The following is a 20466-nucleotide window of genomic DNA, read 5'->3' on the forward strand; positions in this document are numbered from 1 at the left end:
GGAATGTTTACTGGTATTAAATGTCAGGAATTGTGAAAAACTGAGTTTAAATGTATTTGGCTAAGGTGTATGTAAACTTCTGACTTCAACTGTATATGCCCTCCAAATAAGGGTTTGTTTGAAGTTAGTAGGGCTCTTTCTTATTTTCTTTGTGTTTCTGCTGGTCAGAGGGAGAAGGCGCTCCGTGTTAAACGAATGGGGGCAAGAAATTAGATTGTTTTTGCTCTCAAGAAAAGGGCGCCATTGAAAGGAAATGTAAAAGTTGACCAACTGAAGGGGAAGATTCCTTGTCGTTTGGTGCGACGCAGACAGGGTGGCGTGAATGGTGAAACAGAAGAGTCATTGTCTGTTCTTTTGAGATTTGATGTTGAGTCTTTGGCCGACAAAGTGATGTTAGGATATTAAAGTTATCCTGCATGAGATTTTGTGCTGAATACATAACGTTACAGGTGTCCAGCTTATAGGCATGTGGCAGCAGTGTGTAGGAGGGAGGTTCCTAGGTATGAGAAGTGTGCAGAAGGGCATGAGACAAAGGAATGTGTAGCATTGGGGAAAGTAGTGGTATGTGTTAATTGTAGGGGTGCCCATGGGGCTAGGGATCAGAAATGTCCTGTGCGAGAGAGGCAGGTTCCAGGGTTAGAGTAGTGCAGAAATTGTCGTATGCTGAGGTAGTGAAGAAAGTAGAGGAAGATGGGTCAAGGGGGAGGGTTCCTGAGAGGAGTGGTGTGAGTAGTAGATCTGTACCAGTACAGAGGGATTGGCCAACAAGTGATATATGCTTCAGTAAGATTGGATTTGTAGCATTTATAGAAATGGTTATCCACTGTACTGTAGGGATGGAATGTAAATCACAGAAAATTGAGGTTGTGATGGCAGCTGCAGAGAGGTATTTGGGTGTGCGAGACTTGACATCAGAAGAGTTACAGGGTTTGTTAAGTGGTGGTGTCCCATCTTTTCAAGTTGTTGGCCTGAGGTAGCAGTGGCGGTTCTAGACCATTTCAACTGGGGGGGGGGGGGCAACCTGGGGCCAGTTGTACTGTTAGAGGGGCCAGTTACATTAGACATTATTGTTGTCATATCGTTTTCTTCACTGCATTGCAGGCATTAGCAGGCAAAATACCATGTTCATAATCATCATCGTTGTCACTGTCTAATAACGGATGTAAAAAAAGAACGATAGCAAAAAATGAGTTAGTGTGAGGTAGGACTAAATTGATTAAAATAGTGGAGTAGGGTGGTGTTACATTTTGTCATTTCAACAAAATTGTGAGTGCAGTGTTAGATGGTAGGGTATTTGTTTACTTATTTTTTCAAGTAAAGTATAAGGGAGTTGTACTCCAGTCTAGTAGCTGGCGGTAATGCAACATTTTATTGGACGCCAACTGCCGTTAAACCTCATCAAAGAAGAAGAAGCCGACCATAGAAGTAAACATGGCAGACGACAATCCCGTAGCGGTAAGCCATTTAATTAGAACAATTTAACAAATTGCCATTGCACATTTGCGTTTAATTGTGTTATATGCAGCATTTATTTAGCGAATAGAGCAGTATATCCATTATTCCAGCCTTAACTGATAGAGTTGAACTTGCCTTGCAAGATTTATAAAGGTGCGTGTTGTATCGAGAAGATGCGTCCTACCTCGAGATACGTCCCCTGCTCCCCATGTAGCCTCCTGATAAATATTGTAGGCTTAAATAACAAATGTACACTTATGTAATCTCAGCTTGTGCAGCTCTTCTTTGTAGACTTAGTTCTCAATCACTCTGGCTAAATAAAGATTGCATAAATAAAATATGCAATGCATACTGATTTTATTTTAATCATCAGATTTGTTGAGGCTTGTACAGTGCTTGTAATTGATTGCATCTATTATGCCGTGAAGCTCTATTTTGCTTCTCTGCTGCATCTGAACAACACTGCATGTCAGTCATGTCATGTGTGTCAATATGAATACTACTGTAATTGCACTCAGAGTGAATTAACCCATATTGCACTTGTGTCATTCTGAAAGAGGTATAAAGTAGCCTTGCGTCAGGAATACTGTAGTAAAAATATTGATTTACTCTGAGTCAAACAGTTGGCCTATGACTTTGTTTTGGGTGTAATTTGGTTACTTTGACTGAAAGACACAGTTCCATTTCCTCCCCCCAGTACTGAGATGAGTTACAAGTGGCATGGGCCACAATATACTTCATTATTTTGTGTTATCTACAGGTTAAAGTGATAGTTCACTCAAACTATCTTTTTTAATATGTTGTTCATTAGTCCACTGTTCATACAATCCCCCCAAAATGTGCATATCAAGTTATCAAGATAGAGAACTTTCAGTATAGAGCAAAACATGTGATGATGATGTGTTTTGTAACGCATGGTTTGTGCCTGTCTTTCCCAGGATGTTCAACTGCCTCCAGCTTCTGAAATCAGGAAGCCTCGTCCTAAAAAAGGTTTGTTGTTCAAACCCATATTGAAGCCTCCTAGATTGACATTACTGACCAATATGCTAACTATTTTACACTGAGAGAGAAATGTACAACATTGGGCTTGAAAGTTGAACTATCTTACCAAACATTCCAATTTCCCGGAGACATGTTCTTTGGTGTAAACTGTTCTACAGTAGCCATTATCCCTTTCTTTTCTGAAGTATGTAGGCCTACAGCTCTGATGTTAGCTGTAGCTGCCACTATTCAACACAGATTTTATTCAGGCTATCCAATTTGCGTTGCACTGAATACAAACATTACAGGGGACTAGTTCTTGGGTATATTTAATCCACACTAAAGGTTTACTAAAGATATATATTGTTTGCATGCATTAGAAACACATGTTTTTGACTAGGTCTCTTTTTTTGTCCACTTGGTGTCATTATTGAGCAGGTTCATTTCCCTTTGAAGAGGATTAGACCAAAATAGATCAGCTTTAGCTAAACCAGATTTGGTAGCTGCCTGGAAGGCAAGGCTGTGTTGGTCAAGTCACTTTGCTTCCTTAGTGCCTTTGATGTCCTGGAAATAACTTTTTAAACATATGTTGTTTACAATCAGAGGGGTGGATCAACCTTTTATTTTGAGTTATGGTTGCTTAAAGGTCCAATGCAGCCGTTTTTATCTCAATATAAAATAATTTCTAGGTAACAATTATGTATCTTACTGTGGTTTTAAATTAAAATTGTTAAAAATGAACTAAAATAGCTTCTTAGCAAAGAGCAATTTCTCAAGCAAGAATTTTGCTGAATGTTTGGGAGGGGTCTGAGCCGGGGGAAAAACTGAAAACTAGCTGTTATTGGCAACTAATTTACCGCCTGGCGATATCACCATGGAGGACAAACTTCATCCCACGAAAACAGGCTGAAATTTCAGGCAGTCTTTTCAAACAGCTCTTACACTAAAAGGCCATTATAATTTTCACGATTTCAGTTTATTCCATCTTCATAGTGTGAAAATATATATAAAACACAAGAAAATCGTATTTTTGACTGCACTGGCCCATTAAGACAGTTGTTCATAGCTCCTGAGATATTTCTAAGTTATATTCTTCAAGAATCAATTGGTGTATCATTCATTTAAATAGTAATTATTGAACGGCAGTAACTATTGCAGATTGCACCTCTAAGCTATTTATAAGTCATATTCTTCCAAATTAAGCAGCATATTTAATTAATTGAAATTACTGGAAATATGACATACTTTAGATAGGTCTGGGTTTTATCTGCCTTTATTTCTATTCAGTGTCTGAGCTCCCTATTTTGGAGAGAAGAAACTGGCTCATCCATCTTCACTACATCCGTAAAGACTATGAGACCTGTAAGGTAGGAGGACATCTGTTTATTAGGTCTCTGTCTCTGAGAGAAAGTGTCATATTAACAGTGTTTGGGAGTAGGGAACTACATGTATTTAACTAGTAATTTAACTAAATTTTGTAGTAGCTTGGTGGTAGTTGAACTAAATTCAGATATGGGTAGTGTTTTTAGTAGTTCATTACTTTTACTGTAGCGAACTACTCACTAGTTATTTTGCAAAAATAAAATATGGATGAAGTAGGCAAGAATTTCCTTTTGTTTTTGACATCGGACTTTCCTAATTCTCACTTGAAACAGTTTTTGTGTTTAATAGGCTAAATTAAACATTCTGTTAACATCTGCCTCCAGAGTGATCTGTTCTTGCAATTTGTATTCTATGACATTCAGATTTAGATATAATTTACTACGTAGTTTGGATGTAGTTTTTCGAAGTGTCTTTCAAGTGTCTTTAGTTAATTAAGTAACTGTATTTTTCTTAAAGGCCCAGTGCAGTCAAAAACAAGATTTTTCTGTGTTATATATATTTCCACACTGAGGTTAGAATAATACTGTGAAATTGTAACAACAATTATGATAATGCCATTTTAGTGTAAGAGCTGTTTGAAAAGGCCAAGTTTTGGCCTTCCTGGTAACATCACCAGGTAGTAAATGACCTAATAGACCAATAAGAAAGAGTTCTAAACTCTCTGCCGTTAATGGATATACAGTAATACTTTAATTACGTAATTTAATAGGATCTCTATGCTCAGACCACTCGCAGACAGTCCTAAGCAAAATTCTTGCTTGAGAATGCTCTTTGCTAAGAAGCTATTTTCATTTATTTTTGACCATTTTAATTGAAAACTATCACAAGGTACTTAATTGATACATATAAATGATTTGATATTGAGATACAAATGGCTGCATTGGACCTTTAAGGTTAGCTTTAGTGTAGCTTAACTTCTTCTAGTGTGAAGTAATTGGTAGCTTGGTAAACTATATTTTCACAGTAGCTTCCCCAACACTGCATATAAAGTGCCATTGTAAAACAATGGACAGGAACATGCATTTGTTGAAAGTGTATAATTTCATGCTGTCCTCTTTTTCATTCAGTCAATCATCAAAGAGCAGCTACAAGAAACCGGGGGGATGTGTGAATATGCTGTGTATGTACAAGGTATGGCGATTGTCTAGCGGAACAGAACCTGTTCAATCGTTACAAGTATATTACAATAGGTCAGGTGTAACTCTGACCAAATGTTAGATTCTCACAGCATGATGGGATGTGTTAGGGTTGAACTGGCTATTTATATGCATAACCTTTATAATATACTGGGGAAGCTATGCTAAGTACATAAACTACGAGTAAATCATCTGTTGAAGACAAGAACTACAACCGGCAACAGGAAGTGCGTCACGACGCTGGGATCAGCCTACACGCCGACGACAGGAGGAGCAAGTTTAAACCACGCTCCTCCTCCCTCGGACAGGTCGGCATTGAGCGGGAAATATCTCTCAGTATAAAAGAGAGAACAATAGAATGTGACGCCCTCTTCTCTGTTTTGCCCTGCGAGGTAAAACAGCGAGACCGTATATATACGAACCACACATATACCACACACGTGTTTGCATTAATTAAAGTATAGCTAAATCAGAAGTTACTATGTGATGACTATTTTGTTCTGTTACCAGAAACGAACTGTCGCAACATTAACAGATGCCTGTCTGTTTCTCTCTGTTCAGCTTTAATCCTTCGCCTGGAAGGGAAAATCCAGCAGTCACTGGACCTGTTCCAGAGCTGTGCAATACTCAACCCTGGCAGCTCAGATAACCTCAAACAAGTGGCCAGATCCCTGTGAGGAGCACACTTTTTGAAAAATCGGGGCCTTTTTATAATTCAAGCTTCAAGGCTGTTTTCTAAGATATTTGCTGCCTTTGCGTGTGTTGTGCCCATGCAAGTTATTTCTAAATACCATTTTTTCAAACTCTTATTGATCCATGGAAAATTGCTTACTTTCCTAAGTCTGAATCCCAGGTATGTACATATGATTTGTCAATTTAGACATTTTGTTCCATTTTTGCTTTTCTAGATTTCTCCTTGGTAAGCATAAGGCTGCCATAGAGGTTTACAATGAGGCTTCACAGCTCAATGAGAAAGACTGGGTAAGTAACTTTGGTTTATAAATATACTACTTTGTGAAGACCAGTTTTAATTATTTTTTCAAGTATGAAAAGTTTTACTCCACATTTTACATATTTATGATCCCCAGATAAGAAATATAGTTTACAGGCTATCACATTTTCAATGCCTCTTTTTCAACCTCTCTACTTGAAGGAGATCAGCCACAATTTAGGTGTGTGCTACATCTATACCAAAGACTTCAACAGTGTAAGTTACATCTTTTAGTCCCTCTTGAAAATACACTGAACAGAAATATAAACGCAACATGTAAAGTGTTGGTCCCATGTTTCATGAGCTGAAATAAAAGATCCCAGAAATGTTTCTCAGGCACAAAAATCTTATTTCTCTGAAACGTTTTGCACAAATGTCTGTACAACCCGGTTAGTGAGCATTTCTCCTTTGCCAAGATATTCTATCCACCTGACAGGTGTGGCATATCAAGAAGCTGATAAAACAGCATGATCATTACACAGGTGCACCTTGTGCTGGGGACAATAAAAGGCCACTCTAAAATGTGCAGTTTTGTGTCACAACAAAATGCCACAGATGTCTCAAGTTTTGAGGGAGCGAGCAATTGGCATGCTGACTGCAGGAATGTCCACCAGAGCTGTTGCCAGAGAATTTAATGTTAATTTCTCTACCATAAGCTGCCTCCAACATCGTTTTAGAGAATATGGCAATACGTCCAACCGGCTTCACAACTGCAGACCACGTGTATGGCGTTGTGTGGGTGAGCGGTTTGCTGATATCAACATTGTGAACAGAGTGCGACATGGTGGCAGTGGGGTTATAGTATGGGCAGGCATTAGCTATGGACAACGAACCCAATTGCATTTTATCGATGGCAATTTGAATGTACAGAGATACCGTGACGAGATCCTGATGAGGCGCGTTATCGTGCCATTCATCTGCCGCTTCAGCATGATCATGCATGGCCCCATGTCACAAGGATCTGTACACAATTACTGGAAGCTGAAAATGTCCCAGTTCTTCCATGGCCTGCATACTCACTAGCCATGTCACCGATTGAGGATGTTTGGGATGATCTGAATCGACGTGTACGACAGCGTGTTCCAGTTCCCACCAAAATCCAGCAACTTTGCACAGCCATTGAAGAGGAGTGGGATACAATTCCACAGGCCACAATCAACAGCCTGATCAACTCTATGAGAAGGAGATGTGTCGCGGTGCATGAGGCAAATGGTGGTCACATCAGATACTGACTGATTTTCTGATGATCTACTCCTCTACTCCTCTGGTATCTGTGACCAACAGATGCATATTTGAAATCCGTAGATTAGGGCCTTATGAAATGTATTTCAATGGATTGATTTCCTTATATGAACTGTAACTCAGTAAAATCTTTGAAATTGTTGCATGTTGCGTTTACATTTTTGTTCAGTGTAGTATTGTTAAAATGTTTCAAACACAAACATTGTAAATTAATGAAAGTAAAAGCTGTGTGCTTGTGTGTACTGCCAGGCTGAAGAGCAGTTGAACATCGCCCTGGAGTTGAGCAAGCACGACCTGACCTACATGATGCTGGGAAAGATTCACCTGCTGGAAGGGGACACTGACAAAGCCATCGACGTGTACAGGAGTGCTGTTGAGTGAGTATTATATGGGACTTAGCAGATGCAAAGCGACTTGTGTGTTCATTTTCCTATGGATGGTGGCCCCAGCGGGATTTGAACCCACAAACCTTGGAGTTGAAAGCGCCATGCGCTACCAACTGAGTCACACAGGACCACTAAAGTCTGTGAGAGTGAGTGTGTTGGCATTTCCATGACTGTGATTGAGAATGGTTATTGCTCATCTGTTCCCTTTTTATTATCTACCGTAAAACTTCAATTAAACGTAGTCTGAAATAGCTGCCTGTCCCTTTTAATAGCCGGGCACGGCAAACATTTCAGCAAATAAATGCCCGTTTCAAATAAATGCCGGTTCTAAATGAATTGTGTACAAGATTACCATGAATTGTTGACAGTTTTTAACGTTTGATTTGTTACATTAAATAAATCAGTAATGATAAAAAATGAGGGCAATCATCCATTTTTATCACCAGTAAGAAACTGCTAGCCATTGACTGTTAACAGATGAGAACTGCTAGCTAACTGGCAAACACAAAAACAACAAAAGTGGCTGAAAAAGTACCCAATTGTCATACTTGAGTAAAAGTAAAGATACCTTAATAGTAAATGACTCAAGTGAAAGGCACCTAGTAAAATACTACTTCAGTAAATGTCTAAAAGTATTTGGTTTGAAATATACAGTACTTAAGAATCAAAAGTAAATGGAATTGCTAAAATATACTCAAGTATTAAAAGTAAAATAATTTCAAATTCCTTCAAACCAGACGGCATCATTTTATTGTTTATTTTACTTTACAGATAGCCAGGGGCACGCTCCGACACTCAGACATAATTTACAAATGAAGCATGTGTTTAGTGAGTCTGAGGCAGTAGGGATGATCGGGGATATTCTCTTGATAAGTGTGAATTTGAAATTAAAATTAATTATGTGAGAAATGGTGGTGCAAACTTGGAGTCACACGGTGATATGGTTTGTGGTCCTTCCACTATGACCCGGGAAACCACCCAGCGTTTAAAAAATGCTAATAATTAAAAAATATATGCAGTCCATTCGGAAAGTATTCAGACCCCTTGCCTTTTTCCACATATTGTTATGCTACAGCCTTATTCTAAAATGTATTAAATAGTTTTTTTCCGTCATCAATCTACTCACAATACCCCATAATGACATATTAAAAAATAAATGGAAATATCACATTTTATGTAAGTATTCAGACCCTTTACTCTGTACTTTGTTGATGCACCTTTGACAGCGATTACAGCCTCAAGTCTTTTTGGGTATGACACTACAAGCTTGGCACACCTGTGTTTGGGTAGTTTCTCCCATTCTTCTCTGCAGATCCTCTCAAGCTCTGTCGGGTTGGATGGGGAGCGTCGCTGCACAGGTATTTTCAGGTCTCTCCAGAGATGTTCGATCAGGTTCAAGTCCGGGCTTTGGCTGGGCCACTCAAGGACATTCAGAGACTTGTCCCGAAACCACTCCTGCATTGTCTGGCTGTGTGCTGAGGATTGTTGTCCTGGCAAGTCAGTTAAGAACAAATTCTTATTTTCAATGGCGGCCTAGGAATAGTAGGTTAACTGCCTTGTTCAGGGGTAGAACGACAGATTTTTACCTTGTCAGCTCGGGGATTCGATCTTGCAACCTTTCGGTTACAAGTCCAACGCTCTAACCACTAGTTTTTGTGACAAAACTATTGGTTGAGTTGAACATGCGATGTAAACACATTGAATTTTTGATTTTTATTCGGTACAAAAACACTACGTAATCACTCTCTTTTATCTACAGCAAGTCTGTTTGATGGAAACACACGACCAGTTGGAAAATGCGCAAATTTTCTTTATATGGATTTTAGAATATTCGCATTCAAATCTGTTGCCAATTGGATGGAAACCTTGTTACTGTGTGTAAATGATAACACATTAGTGCAGGAAATTAAGAAATATATTTAAATGCTGGAAGTTAATTCTGGAATTAAATAATTAACTATGCAAATGAGCAAAAGCTGTGTGCATTAAGGAAATGGATGCCTTGCTCAAATATACTGAACAAAAATAGAAACACAACATGTAAAGTGTTGGTCCCATGTTTCATCAGCTGAAATAAAAAGTCAAAGAAATGTTCCATACGTACAAAAAATGTATTTCTCTCAAATGTTGTGCACAAATTTGTTTACATCCCTGTTAGTGAGTATTTCTCTTTTGCCCAAATAATCCATACACCTGGCAGGTGTGGCATATCAAGAGAATTTGGCAGTACGTCCAACCGTCCTCTAAGTCTAGGACCTCCAAATCCGGCTTCTTCACCTGCGGGATCGTCTGAGGAGGGGGGCTGCTGCTGAGGAGTATTATTTTCTGTAATAAAGCCCTTTCGTGGGGAAAAAAATATTTTGATTGGCCTGGCTCCCCAGTCGGTGGGCCTATGCCCTCCCAGGCCCACCCTTGGCTGCGCCCCTGCCCAGTCAAGTGAATTCCACAGACTAGGGCCTAATGAAATTATTTCAATTGACTGTAACTCTGTAAAATCTTTGAAATTGTTGCATGTTGCGTTTTATTTTTTTGTTCAGTATATAAGCCTGTCTCTAATAATCGCCTGTTGTGTTCAGTGATTTAAGCAAGTAAATGACCGGGCTATTAATTGAAGTTTTACGGTATATATTTTTCTGTGTGTTGTTTTAATGTTACTTATAGATTAACAAGGAAATGTTTGTTAGCGTTATTTCCATGAGCTTGCTTAGTTCACTAGTTAGTATATTAGGCCATGTACGAACATACACTGCTCCAAAAAATAAAGGGAACACTTAAACAACACAATGTAACTCCAAGTCAATCACACTTCTGTGAAATCAAACTGTCCACTTAGGAAGGAACACTGATTGACAATAAATTTCACATGCTGTTGTGCAAATGGAATAGACAACAGGTGGAAATTATAGGCAATTAGCAAGACACCCCCAATAAAGGAGTGGTTCTGCAGGTGGTGACCACAGACCACTTCTCAGTTCCTATGCTTCCTGGCTGATGTTTTGGTCACTTGAATGCGGGCTGTGCTTTCACTCTAGTGGTAGCATGAGACGGAGTCTACAACCCACACAAGTGGCTCAGGTAGTGCAGCTCATCCAGGATGGCACATCAATGTGAGCTGTGGCAAGAAGGTTTGCTGTGTCTGTCAGCGTAGTGTCCAGAGCATGGAGGCGCTACCAGGAGACAGGCCAGTACATCAGGAGACGTGGAGGAGGCCGTAGGAGGGCAACAACCCAGCAGCAGGACCGCTACCTCCACCTTTTTGCAAGGAGGAGCAGGAGGAGCACTGCCAGAGCCCTGCAAAATGACCTCCAGCAGGCCACAAATGTGCATGTGTCTGCTCAAACGGTCAGAAACAGACTCCATGAGGGTGGTATGAGGCTCCGACGTCCACAGGTGGGGGTTGTGCTTACAGCCCAACACCGTGCAGGACGTTTAGCATTTGCCAGAGAACACCAAGATTGGCAAATTCGCCACTGGCGCCCTGTGCTCTTCACAGATGAAAGCAGGTTCACACTGAGCACGTGACAGACGTGACAGAGTCTGGAGACGCCGTGGAGAACGTTCTGCTGCCTGCAACATCCTCCAGCATGACCGGTTTGGCGGTGGGTTAGTCATGGTGTGGGGTGGCATTTCTTTGGGGGGCCTCACAGCCCTCCATGTGCTCGCCAGAGGTAGCCTGACTGCCATTAGGTACCGAGATGAGATCCTCAGACCCCTTGTGACACCATATGCTGGTGCGGTTGGCCTTGGGTTCCTCCTAATGCAAGACAATGCTAGACCTCATGTGGCTGGAGTGTGTCAGCAGTTCCTGCAAGAGGAAGGCATTGATGCTATGGACTGGCCCGCCCGTTCCCCAGACCTGAATCCAATTGAGCACATCTGGGACATCATGTCTCGCTCCATCCACCAACGCCACATTGCACCACAGACTGTCCAGGAGTTGGCGGATGCTTTAGTCCAGGACTGGGAGGAGATCCCTCAGGAGACCATCCGCCACCTCATCAGGAGCATGCCCAGGCATTGTAGGGAGGTCATACAGGCACGTGGAGGCCACACACACTACTGAGCCTCATTTTGACTTGTTTTAAGGACATTACATCAAAATTGGATCAGCCTGTAGTGTGGTTTTCCACTTTAATTTTGAGTGTGACTCCAAATCCAGACTTCCATGGGTTGATAAATTGGATTTCCATTGATTTATTTTTGTGTGATTTTGTTGTCAGCACATTCAACTATGTAAAGAAAAAAGTATTTAATAAGATTATTTCATTCATTCAGATCTAGGATGTGTTATTTTAGTGTTCCCTTTATTTTTTTGAGCAGTGTACATTATGTCATTGGGAAAGAGGTCTTCTGACCTGGTTAAATGGGCCATTCTGTTTTAAAAACATTTTTTGTAATTATTATTTAAAAAAAATACGTATATTTTTTTTTACCCCAATTTCATGGTATCCAATTGGTAGTTACAGTCTTGTCCCATCACTGCAAATCCCGTACAGACTCGGGAGAGTCGCAGGTCAAGAGTCCTGCGTACTCCGAAACACAACCCAGCCAAACCTCTCTGCCCGCTTAACCCGGAAGCCAGCCGCACCAATGTGTCAGAGGAAACACCGTACACCTGGTGACCGTGTCAGCGTGCATTGCGCCTGGCCCGCCAAAGGAGTCGTAGGTGCACGATGGGACAAGAACATCCCTGCCGACCAAACCCTCTCCTAATCCGGGCGACGCTGGGCCAATTGTGCGCCGTCCCATGGGTCTCCCGGTCGCGGCCGGCTGTGACAGAGCCCGGACTCAAACCAAGATCTCTAGCGGTACAGCTTAGCACTGCGATGCAGTGCCTTAGACCACTGCGCCACTTTGGAGTTCCTACATCCTGGTTAAATAAAGTTGAGTAAATAAAAAATCCTCTTATTTCAGGTTTTCTCCTGAAAACACGGATCTTCTCACCACTCTTGGCCTGCTATACATGCAGGTAAGTCGAGGCCTTTCAGTCCCTCCTAAGATCACACTCCAACCATGATGGGACAAGTCATGTTTGTGAGTTTGAAACTAAATCAGTCTATTTCCTCTCCAGCAAGGCAAATATCAGAAAGCCTTTGAACACCTTGGGAATGCCCTGACTTATGACCCCAACAACTTTAAGGTAGGGGAGGCCCTCGCTAATACTCCCTATCCTATTGGATGCTGTATTTGCAACTGACTTAAATATCACTGCAGCAATGTGTGTGTGTGTGTGTGTATTTTACCCTCTTCAGGCCATCCTGGCAGCTGGCAGCATGATGCAGACGCATGGGGACTATGATGTTGCCATGAATAAGTACCGCGTGGCAGCTTATGCTGTACCTGAGAGCTCACCCCTTTGGAATAACATTGGCATGTGCTGCTTCGGAAACAAGAAATATGTGGCGGTAGGGAAATTCTAGGGGTGACAACCTCCAATTTGCCTGTTTCGCGCCATCTCTCCGACTCATTTCGAACTAGACTTCCCTCCGACCAATTGGCCAACCGATGCCACATTTTCAGTCTGATCCCAATATTTGATGTGCTGGAAAGCAGCCATAATTCAGAATTTGACCCAGAGGGTTGTGTGTGTGTGTGTGTGTGTGTGTGTGTGTGTGTGTGTGTGTGTGTGTGTGTGTGTGTGTGTGAACGTGCATGCGTACGTGTCTGTGTGTGTAATAATAATGCGAAAATACCTAACATCTACAAATACGTACCACATAGAAATACATTCGTGAAACTACGACCACTACAAATCCAAACCATTCACTCTTTGTTGTTGACATAACCAGCTACTGGGTATACAGGCTTTCTCTAGCCTTTTATCTTCTATTCCTCCACATCCTCAGGCCATCAGCTGTCTGAAGAGGGCCAATTACCTGTCTCCGTTTGACTGGAAAATCCTGTACAACCTGGGCCTGGTGCATCTCACCATGCAGCAGTACGCCTCAGCCTTCCACTTCCTCAGTGCTGCCGTCAACCTGCAGCCAAAGATGGCAGAGCTCTATATGCTGCTGGCAGGTACAGGAGAACTAATTGCCAAAGTACCGTGGCACCAAGGGGCAAAGTCGCTTGTAAAATGTAGTAACCTACTTTGACCCTTAGTGCCACCATACAGGGATGATATTTTTGTATGCTCCCCTGGGCATTTTCAGTGATACTGTAGTTTCACAAATGTACCTCGTGTTTTTCCTTATGGCTGCCATCTCCGCTTCAATGTCTTTCAACACATACTTTTTTTTGTTGCCTGTTTTGCTAATTTCTTGGCTTCTATATATCTTTTTTTTTATCTTGCCTGTTAATCCCAGATTGTAGTTTTAACCTTTTTGACTTGGCATCAAGCAGGCACTGCCTGATGTGTTTCTCTTCTTCTATTTTCCCCCAAGTGCATTTGAATGTCCATTCCAATTTATTGAATTTCTTGTGGACAAGTACTTTCTTGTGGTTTAAAGCAATGTCTAAATTCTAATGTGTGATCATGGCTTATTGGTCATGACTGATTGACAATCAGATTTTACATTTTTTCTTTCAGTTGCACTTACTAATATGGATGACGGGGAGAATGCCAAGCGGTCATACGAGCAAGCAGTGTTGTTGGATGAGTAAGTATTTTACCTGAATTCATTTTCATTTCTTTTATGAACGGTGGGGTGGGGGGAGGGGCCTACATTTTCAGGCCTTTTAATATTACAAAATCTATTGTCTAATAGTTCTTAAACTCATGTATACTGTTCTGTGCCTTTCTTTTACAGCTGTAACCCCTTGATCAATCTGAATTTCGCTGTCCTGTTGTACAATCAAGGAGACAAAAAAGGAGCCACAGAGCAGTACCTGGAGATGGAGAGTAAAGTGATGGAAAGCAGCCATAATGAAGAATTTGACCCAGAGGTAGGTGTGTGTGTGTGTGTGTGTGTGTGTGTGTGTGTGTGTGTGTGTGTGTGTGTGTGTGTCTGTGTGTGTGTGAACGTGCATGCGTACGTGTCTGTGTGTGTGTGAACGTGCATGCGTACGTGTCTGTGTTTTTGAGGTACCATTACTCAGACTCTTTAAAAGGGTCAATCCGCAATTGCTAAATACATTTTTGGACTTATAAATTAGGGATATACTGTATACTCATTGATTCTTGAAGAATATAACTTATACATGCCTCATAAGTAGGTGTGAAAGTAGATATAGGATGTTTCTCAAAAATGCATACTACCCTGCTCTGAGCACACAAATTGGAGCACGGGAGGGTTGGAGTATGAGTCTAAATCAAAGTACACGAAACAGAGCATGGAGGGCACTTCTCGGATGTGTACTCCGTTTGAACATATTTAAAGCATGCATCGATTCAAGCTTCAATAGAAAGTTTGCACATAAATATGTAGAACCATGCAGAAAAATAGCGCAACATTTCTTGAAATCAATGGTGGCCATTATTTTAGCTGAAGCGAGAGAAAATAAACCCAGACATCGGAATAAAATGTTGCCCATTCACATCTCATATGTTGCCTGACTACAATATTTTATATTGATACATTAATAAATACATACTGTGTTAATTTTGGCATGTTTACCTGCCTACAATACCCACTGTAGCGAAGATCACAATCTCATAGTAAGTCAATAGGGCTATCTGGTTAGCTACTACTCTTAGCTATCTAGATACACACAAATAACTGGCAGCTAGCTACCCACGAAGAATTGACATCTACCTTGCATACCATTCATTTCAGGTCATTTTTGCCTGTTTAACTAGCTGGCTAGCTAGATTATTACGATTCACATATAGCTAGCTGATAATAATGATGTAAAACGTTTGCTTTGTGTATCTTGTTTCGTCTTTATTGTTACCATTTTTCCTGGCTGGATGAACGTTCAGTGAATGGGGAGGTGCAGCGTGAGGTAATACAGTAGAGGGAGTGCAAGTGCTGCTCAAATGTAATGTTTTAGGCGTTCTCTACACTCTCTTCCTCACAAGAACGTCCTCTGAGAATGCACTCGGAGCATGAGAGTGTGGAGCACGGTAGTATGCTTATTGAGAAAGACCCATAGTGTCTTCCCGGTACACCTAAGAGTAAAGACCATGTCATTTAACTGTAAAAATGTTTGACCTTTTAATGTGGCATGATGTTTTCATCTGATTGTCAAACAAGTCACTTCATAAAGTAGGCTACCTGCCCATGTTTGTCCACTTTAAAATAATTCCAGCATCTACAACAGTGCAATGTGCACACGCCATTTGATGAATGGAAAGAGACGTCTATTAAAACACCAAAAAGGGTAATGACATTAGGCACACCTGAATTGATTGATGCGTCCACTGCTGTCCGTGTGCATCTCGGTATTGGCCAGTTATTTTTGTGTTCACGTCGAACCACACCGCATTTTGGAGTATATAGGCCTACCATATTTGTAATGTGGCTGACAGTTAGTCATAATAAATTCCGGTGTAATAGTATAGTTTTCTTGTAATCTTAAAAAAAAATAAAAGTGATAGGCTCATGTTTTACCGGTACGGCGTATCCCTACCGGACCTTCCAGTCTTACTTTCACCCCTGCTCATGAGCTTAGTTCAACTGTCTTACACCATTAAAACCCAAAATATAAGCTTGTTTTACCACAAACATTGTAAACGTAAACAAACACTGTGTAGCTTTAAAAATATGATAATTGCTGTATCTTGGAATGTCAGTCCTTGCATAAATAGCTCTATGAATTTTACCAAAACCGAGGCGGGGTGCCATTTTGTTATTGTTTCAACTGTGTATTGACCCTTTAAGAGTTTACTATGCTAACACATCATATACCTAATCCTCTCCAGTCTAAGTCTCAAGTATAACCAGTGTAACCAGTGCATTCTGCACTGCAGTAATGATGTTATGTAACATGTTGCTCATAATACAATGTCATTAACACCAAGAAGTGGAAAATGGATACTCAAAAAGCCAGAAAAAAACATATCAGTGCAGTTGACTCCTGATAAATCCACAATCGCATCATAAAAAGTCAGTTAGTGTGTTGACCGCCTTCTCCATGTTCTGATACTGAAGCAGGGCTCCTTTCTTGAACACTTCAAGCTGGCTCCCAGTCTAACACATATCCCTAATGTTGAGCGGTCTGTACCCTTTTTGTCCCAGCTCATTGAGATGGCCCAAAAGTTGGCATCTGCTCTCCAGGTGGGAGAGACCTCGGTGTGGACCAAGCCAGGTAAGGACTCCAAAGTCAGTCAGCACTTCAAGACCACGTCCCTGCAGCCCCTGGGCACCAACCAGGCCCTTGGGCAGGCCATGTCTTCAGCTGCCAGCAAAAGCATCCAGCTAGCTGCAGGTGTGTGTGTTGTAGTGAAAGCGGAGGTCAAATTTAGAGATGGACGCCATGTTGCTGCCTCTGAGTGTTTTCGTTCACCCGTTCATTTATAATGAGTCTTTGGATTCTAGTTGTAATTCCAGATCATCTTTCTCTAAATAGAGAGTTCTGCAGTAGGCTGGTCTGGATCAACCATATCCAGACACTAAACCTTTCTTGATTTTTTTGCACCTTTGATCAAACACAGATTGCATATGATCCTACCTTTTTTTAACGGTTGTCCACCACTGCACAAAGTGACATGAAGTAGAATGTTTTTAGTTTCCATGTAATACGATTCCACGGGAATGCGTGTCAGATGTTGTAAGAGTAAAATATCCTTTATCTCATCCCTAAGGCTCTAAGGCTCCACCCAAGTCCACCTCCGCGCCGCTAGATGATGTGGAGAATGCCCCTTCCCCTCCCCTAGGGGATCCTGAGTCAGAGGATCACAAAGCCAAAGAAAAGAAGAAGAGCAAGCCTAAACCTGTGGCTGAGTAGGGTTCCATGATCCACTGCTATGTGAAGCGAAGCAGTGTATAGTTGAATAGCAACATTACAGTTGAATAGTATGTACTGTATTGGGGTTGGATTGTTAATTGCAGGTTTAAGATGTTTTGAATAAAAGTAGGGGGAGACGTTACAGTGCATTCAGAAAGTATTCAGACCCCTTGACTTTTTCCACATTTTGTTAGGTTACAGCCTTATTCTAAAATGTATTAATTCGTTTTTTCCCTCATCAATCTACACACAATACCCCATAATGACAAAGCAAAAACAGTTTTTTGAAATTTTTGCAAATCTATTACAAATAAAAAATTGATATCACATTTACATAGGTATTCAGACCCTTTACTCAGTACTTTGTTGAAGCACCTTTGGCAGCAATTACAATCTTGAGTCTTCTTGGGTATGACACTGCAAGCTCGGCACACCTATATTTGGGGAGTTTCTCCCATTCTTCTCTGTAGATCCTCTTTAGCTGTCAGGTTGGATGGGGAGCGTCGCTGCACAGCTATTTTCAGGTCTCTCCAGAGATTTTCAATCAAGCTCTGGGCTCTGGCTGGGCCACTCAAGGACATTCAAAGACTTATCCCGAAGCCATTCCTGCGTTGTTTTGGCTATGTGCTTAGGGTCGTTGTCCTGTTGGAAGGTGAACCTTTGCCCCAGTCTGAGGTCCTGAGTGCTGTGGAGCAGGTTTTCACCAAGGATCTCTCTGTACTTTGCTCCGTTCATCTTTCCCTTGATCCTAATCTCCCTGCCGCTGAAAAACACCCCCACAGCATGATGCTGCCACCACCATGCTTCACCATAGGGATGGTGCCAGGTTTCCTCCAGACGTGACGCTTGGCATTCAGGCATTTCATCAGACCAGAGAATCTTGTTTCTCATGGTCTGAGAGTCTTTTGGTGCCTTTTGGCAAACTCCAAGCGGGCTGTCATGTGCCATTTACTGAGGAGTGGCTTCCATCTGGCCACTCTACCATAAAGGCCTGATTGGTGGAGTGATGCAGATGGTTGTCCTTCTGAAAGGTTCTCCCATCCCCACAGAGGAACTCTGGAGCTCTGTCAGAGTGACCATCTGGTTCTTGGTCACCTCCCTGACCAAGGTCCTTCTCGCACGATTGCTCAGTTTGGCCGGCAGACAGATTTAGGAAGAGTCTTTGGTTCAAAACTTCTTCCATTTAAGAATGATGGAGGACACTGTTTTTGGGGACATTCAATGCTGCAGAAATGTTTTGTGCCTCGACACAATCCTGTCTCTGAGCTCTATGGACAATTCCTTCGACATCATGGCTTGGTTTCTGCTCTGACAACAGTGGGACCTTATATAGACAGGTGTGTGCTTTTCCAAATCATGTCCAATCAGTTGAATTGACCACAGGTGGACTCCAATCAAGTTGTAGAGACATCTCAAGAATGATAAATGGAAACAGGATGCAACTGAGCTCAGTTTCGAGTCTCAAAGCAAAGGGTATGAATACTTATGTAAATAAGGTATCTGTTTTTTATTTTTAATACATTTGAAAACCTTTCTAAAAATGTGTTTTCACTTTGTCATTAGAGGGTATTGTTAAGGAAAGAAACGTATTAAGGTAATGTGGAAAAAGTCAAGGCGTCTGAATACTTTCCGAATGCCCTGTATGTAAGGGATATTCCGCTTGTATCACGGTTTGGCACAGAAAACAATAATAATACACAAAGTACAATTTAAATGTTGTTTACATCTGCTGAAGTAGCAAGCTAGCTAGTCTTTTTATGTAGCCTACTGATATGGAGAGGTATTTTCTGGCAGAGCTACAAAGGTGTAACTCTGGAGGATGTTGCAACTGAATGGTTAATCAAATGTATGCCCACCTATCAAGCACCCTTCAGCCAATCAGAATCGCATGTTCAACAAAACCGTGGTATAAAAATGTATAAACTGTTAGTGTTACTGACTTGAGTGTTGTCTCATCCTCTCACTGTCAAGATGGAAGGCCTTTCATAAGAAAAATTGCTTTTGGAAAGCCAACATGATGTGGTCCAAATACCCTAAAACTTCAATTAATAGTCTGGGCGTTTATTTGCTTCAATCACTGAACATAACCGGCGCTTATTAGAGACAGGCTCCTATTTGAGCCAGGTGTTTATATCCTTAATGCACACAGCTTTTCCTCAATAAAATGTTGAAAAGACTAGTACACTGTTTATGACCAGTACAAACATAACAAATTCATCACAGATCAGACTTGCAAAGACTTGGCTGCCTATCATGCATCCCCAATGTCATGCATCAGGACCAACATGCTCTTACCAGATAGAATTCAGTAATCAACAATTGTTCAGGTCCCCGGGACATCGGGAGATGCCCTCCATTCCATCCACTAGGGACAACTTAACCGTCAAGTTTTTGTTGCTTTTTAAAAATATATATTTTCTGTTTTAACAACCTTAACCCTTACCTACTTTCACTTCACCCATAGACGTTTATCCCCCCTGGACAAACGTTGAATACTGAAGTGAGACCGTGAGATCTTGCTAGTTGAGCCAACCATATCAAACCAAACTGCTGTTTCATCCATGGCAATAATGTTGCTCTCCTTTCTCTTCTTTTGCCCAATCTTTACGGTACTTACTGAAGTTCACTCCAAAAAAAATTTCTTTGAAACAGCCGTTTATTTGCTTAAATGTGTGCCGATGCGCAGCTAATAAAAGGGACAGGCAGCTATTTGAGATTGTGTGCATTTAATTGAAGTTTTACAGTAATTATTTTGTGAATCAGCATTTTTTAACAGTAGTTGTGTACAAGTTATTGAGGATGGTAAGATCTCAGGGCTTGAATTCACAAGGCATACTAATACTAAGAAATTAATTCTCAGAATTATGACATTTTCTCCTAAGTGTAAAAAAAAAAAATCTGAAAATAAAAAAAGTCTATAGCTGTAAAGCAGACTTAATTAGGGCTATTGAAATAAATCATGACTATTGTTTGCTGGATTTTATTTGTAACAAAATCAATTGATAATTATAATTTATTTCAAATATTGTCAATTATAAAAAAATAAATGCTGCATTCTAAATAA

At 41.0% G+C, this 20466-nt stretch overlaps 1 protein-coding gene across 4 annotated transcripts; it reads left to right on the forward strand.

Moving 5' to 3' along the window:
- Positions 1-1362: 1362 nt before the first annotated feature.
- Positions 1363-20111, forward strand: bbs4 (Bardet-Biedl syndrome 4). 4 transcript variants are annotated; one of them, XM_014124005.3, is made up of 16 exons: positions 1363-1455; positions 2394-2445; positions 3724-3803; positions 4887-4950; positions 5517-5628; positions 5864-5936; positions 6109-6162; positions 7438-7565; positions 12489-12543; positions 12646-12714; positions 12827-12979; positions 13421-13592; positions 14104-14173; positions 14324-14459; positions 16694-16883; positions 17260-20111. In XM_014124005.3, the coding sequence occupies exons 1-16, from the start codon at positions 1432-1434 to the stop codon at positions 17400-17402; spliced, it is 1575 nt and encodes a 524-aa protein (XP_013979480.1). In that variant the 5' UTR covers positions 1363-1431; the 3' UTR covers positions 17403-20111. The 4 variants fall into 4 exon arrangements, with proteins under 4 accessions (XP_013979480.1, XP_013979482.1, XP_013979481.1 ...); XM_014124007.3 differs by having other exon boundaries at positions 16694-16763; XM_014124006.3 differs by lacking the exon at positions 3724-3803.
- Positions 20112-20466: the final 355 nt, after the last annotated feature.

This window comes from Salmo salar, chromosome 10, assembly GCF_965601325.2.
Source record: "Salmo salar chromosome 10, fSalSal1, whole genome shotgun sequence".
Lineage (NCBI taxonomy): Eukaryota > Metazoa > Chordata > Actinopteri > Salmoniformes > Salmonidae > Salmo > Salmo salar.

Bases quoted from the DNA above. Each gene is read 5' to 3' on its own strand.
- bbs4 (XM_014124005.3), top strand. From the start codon at position 1,432: ATGGCAGACGACAATCCCGTAGCG. The intron at 5,937-6,108 runs GTAAGTAACTTT...CTCTACTTGAAG, and splicing joins AGCTCAATGAGAAAGACTGG to GAGATCAGCCACAATTTAGG. The intron at 7,566-12,488 runs GTGAGTATTATA...CTCTTATTTCAG, and splicing joins GTGTACAGGAGTGCTGTTGA to GTTTTCTCCTGAAAACACGG.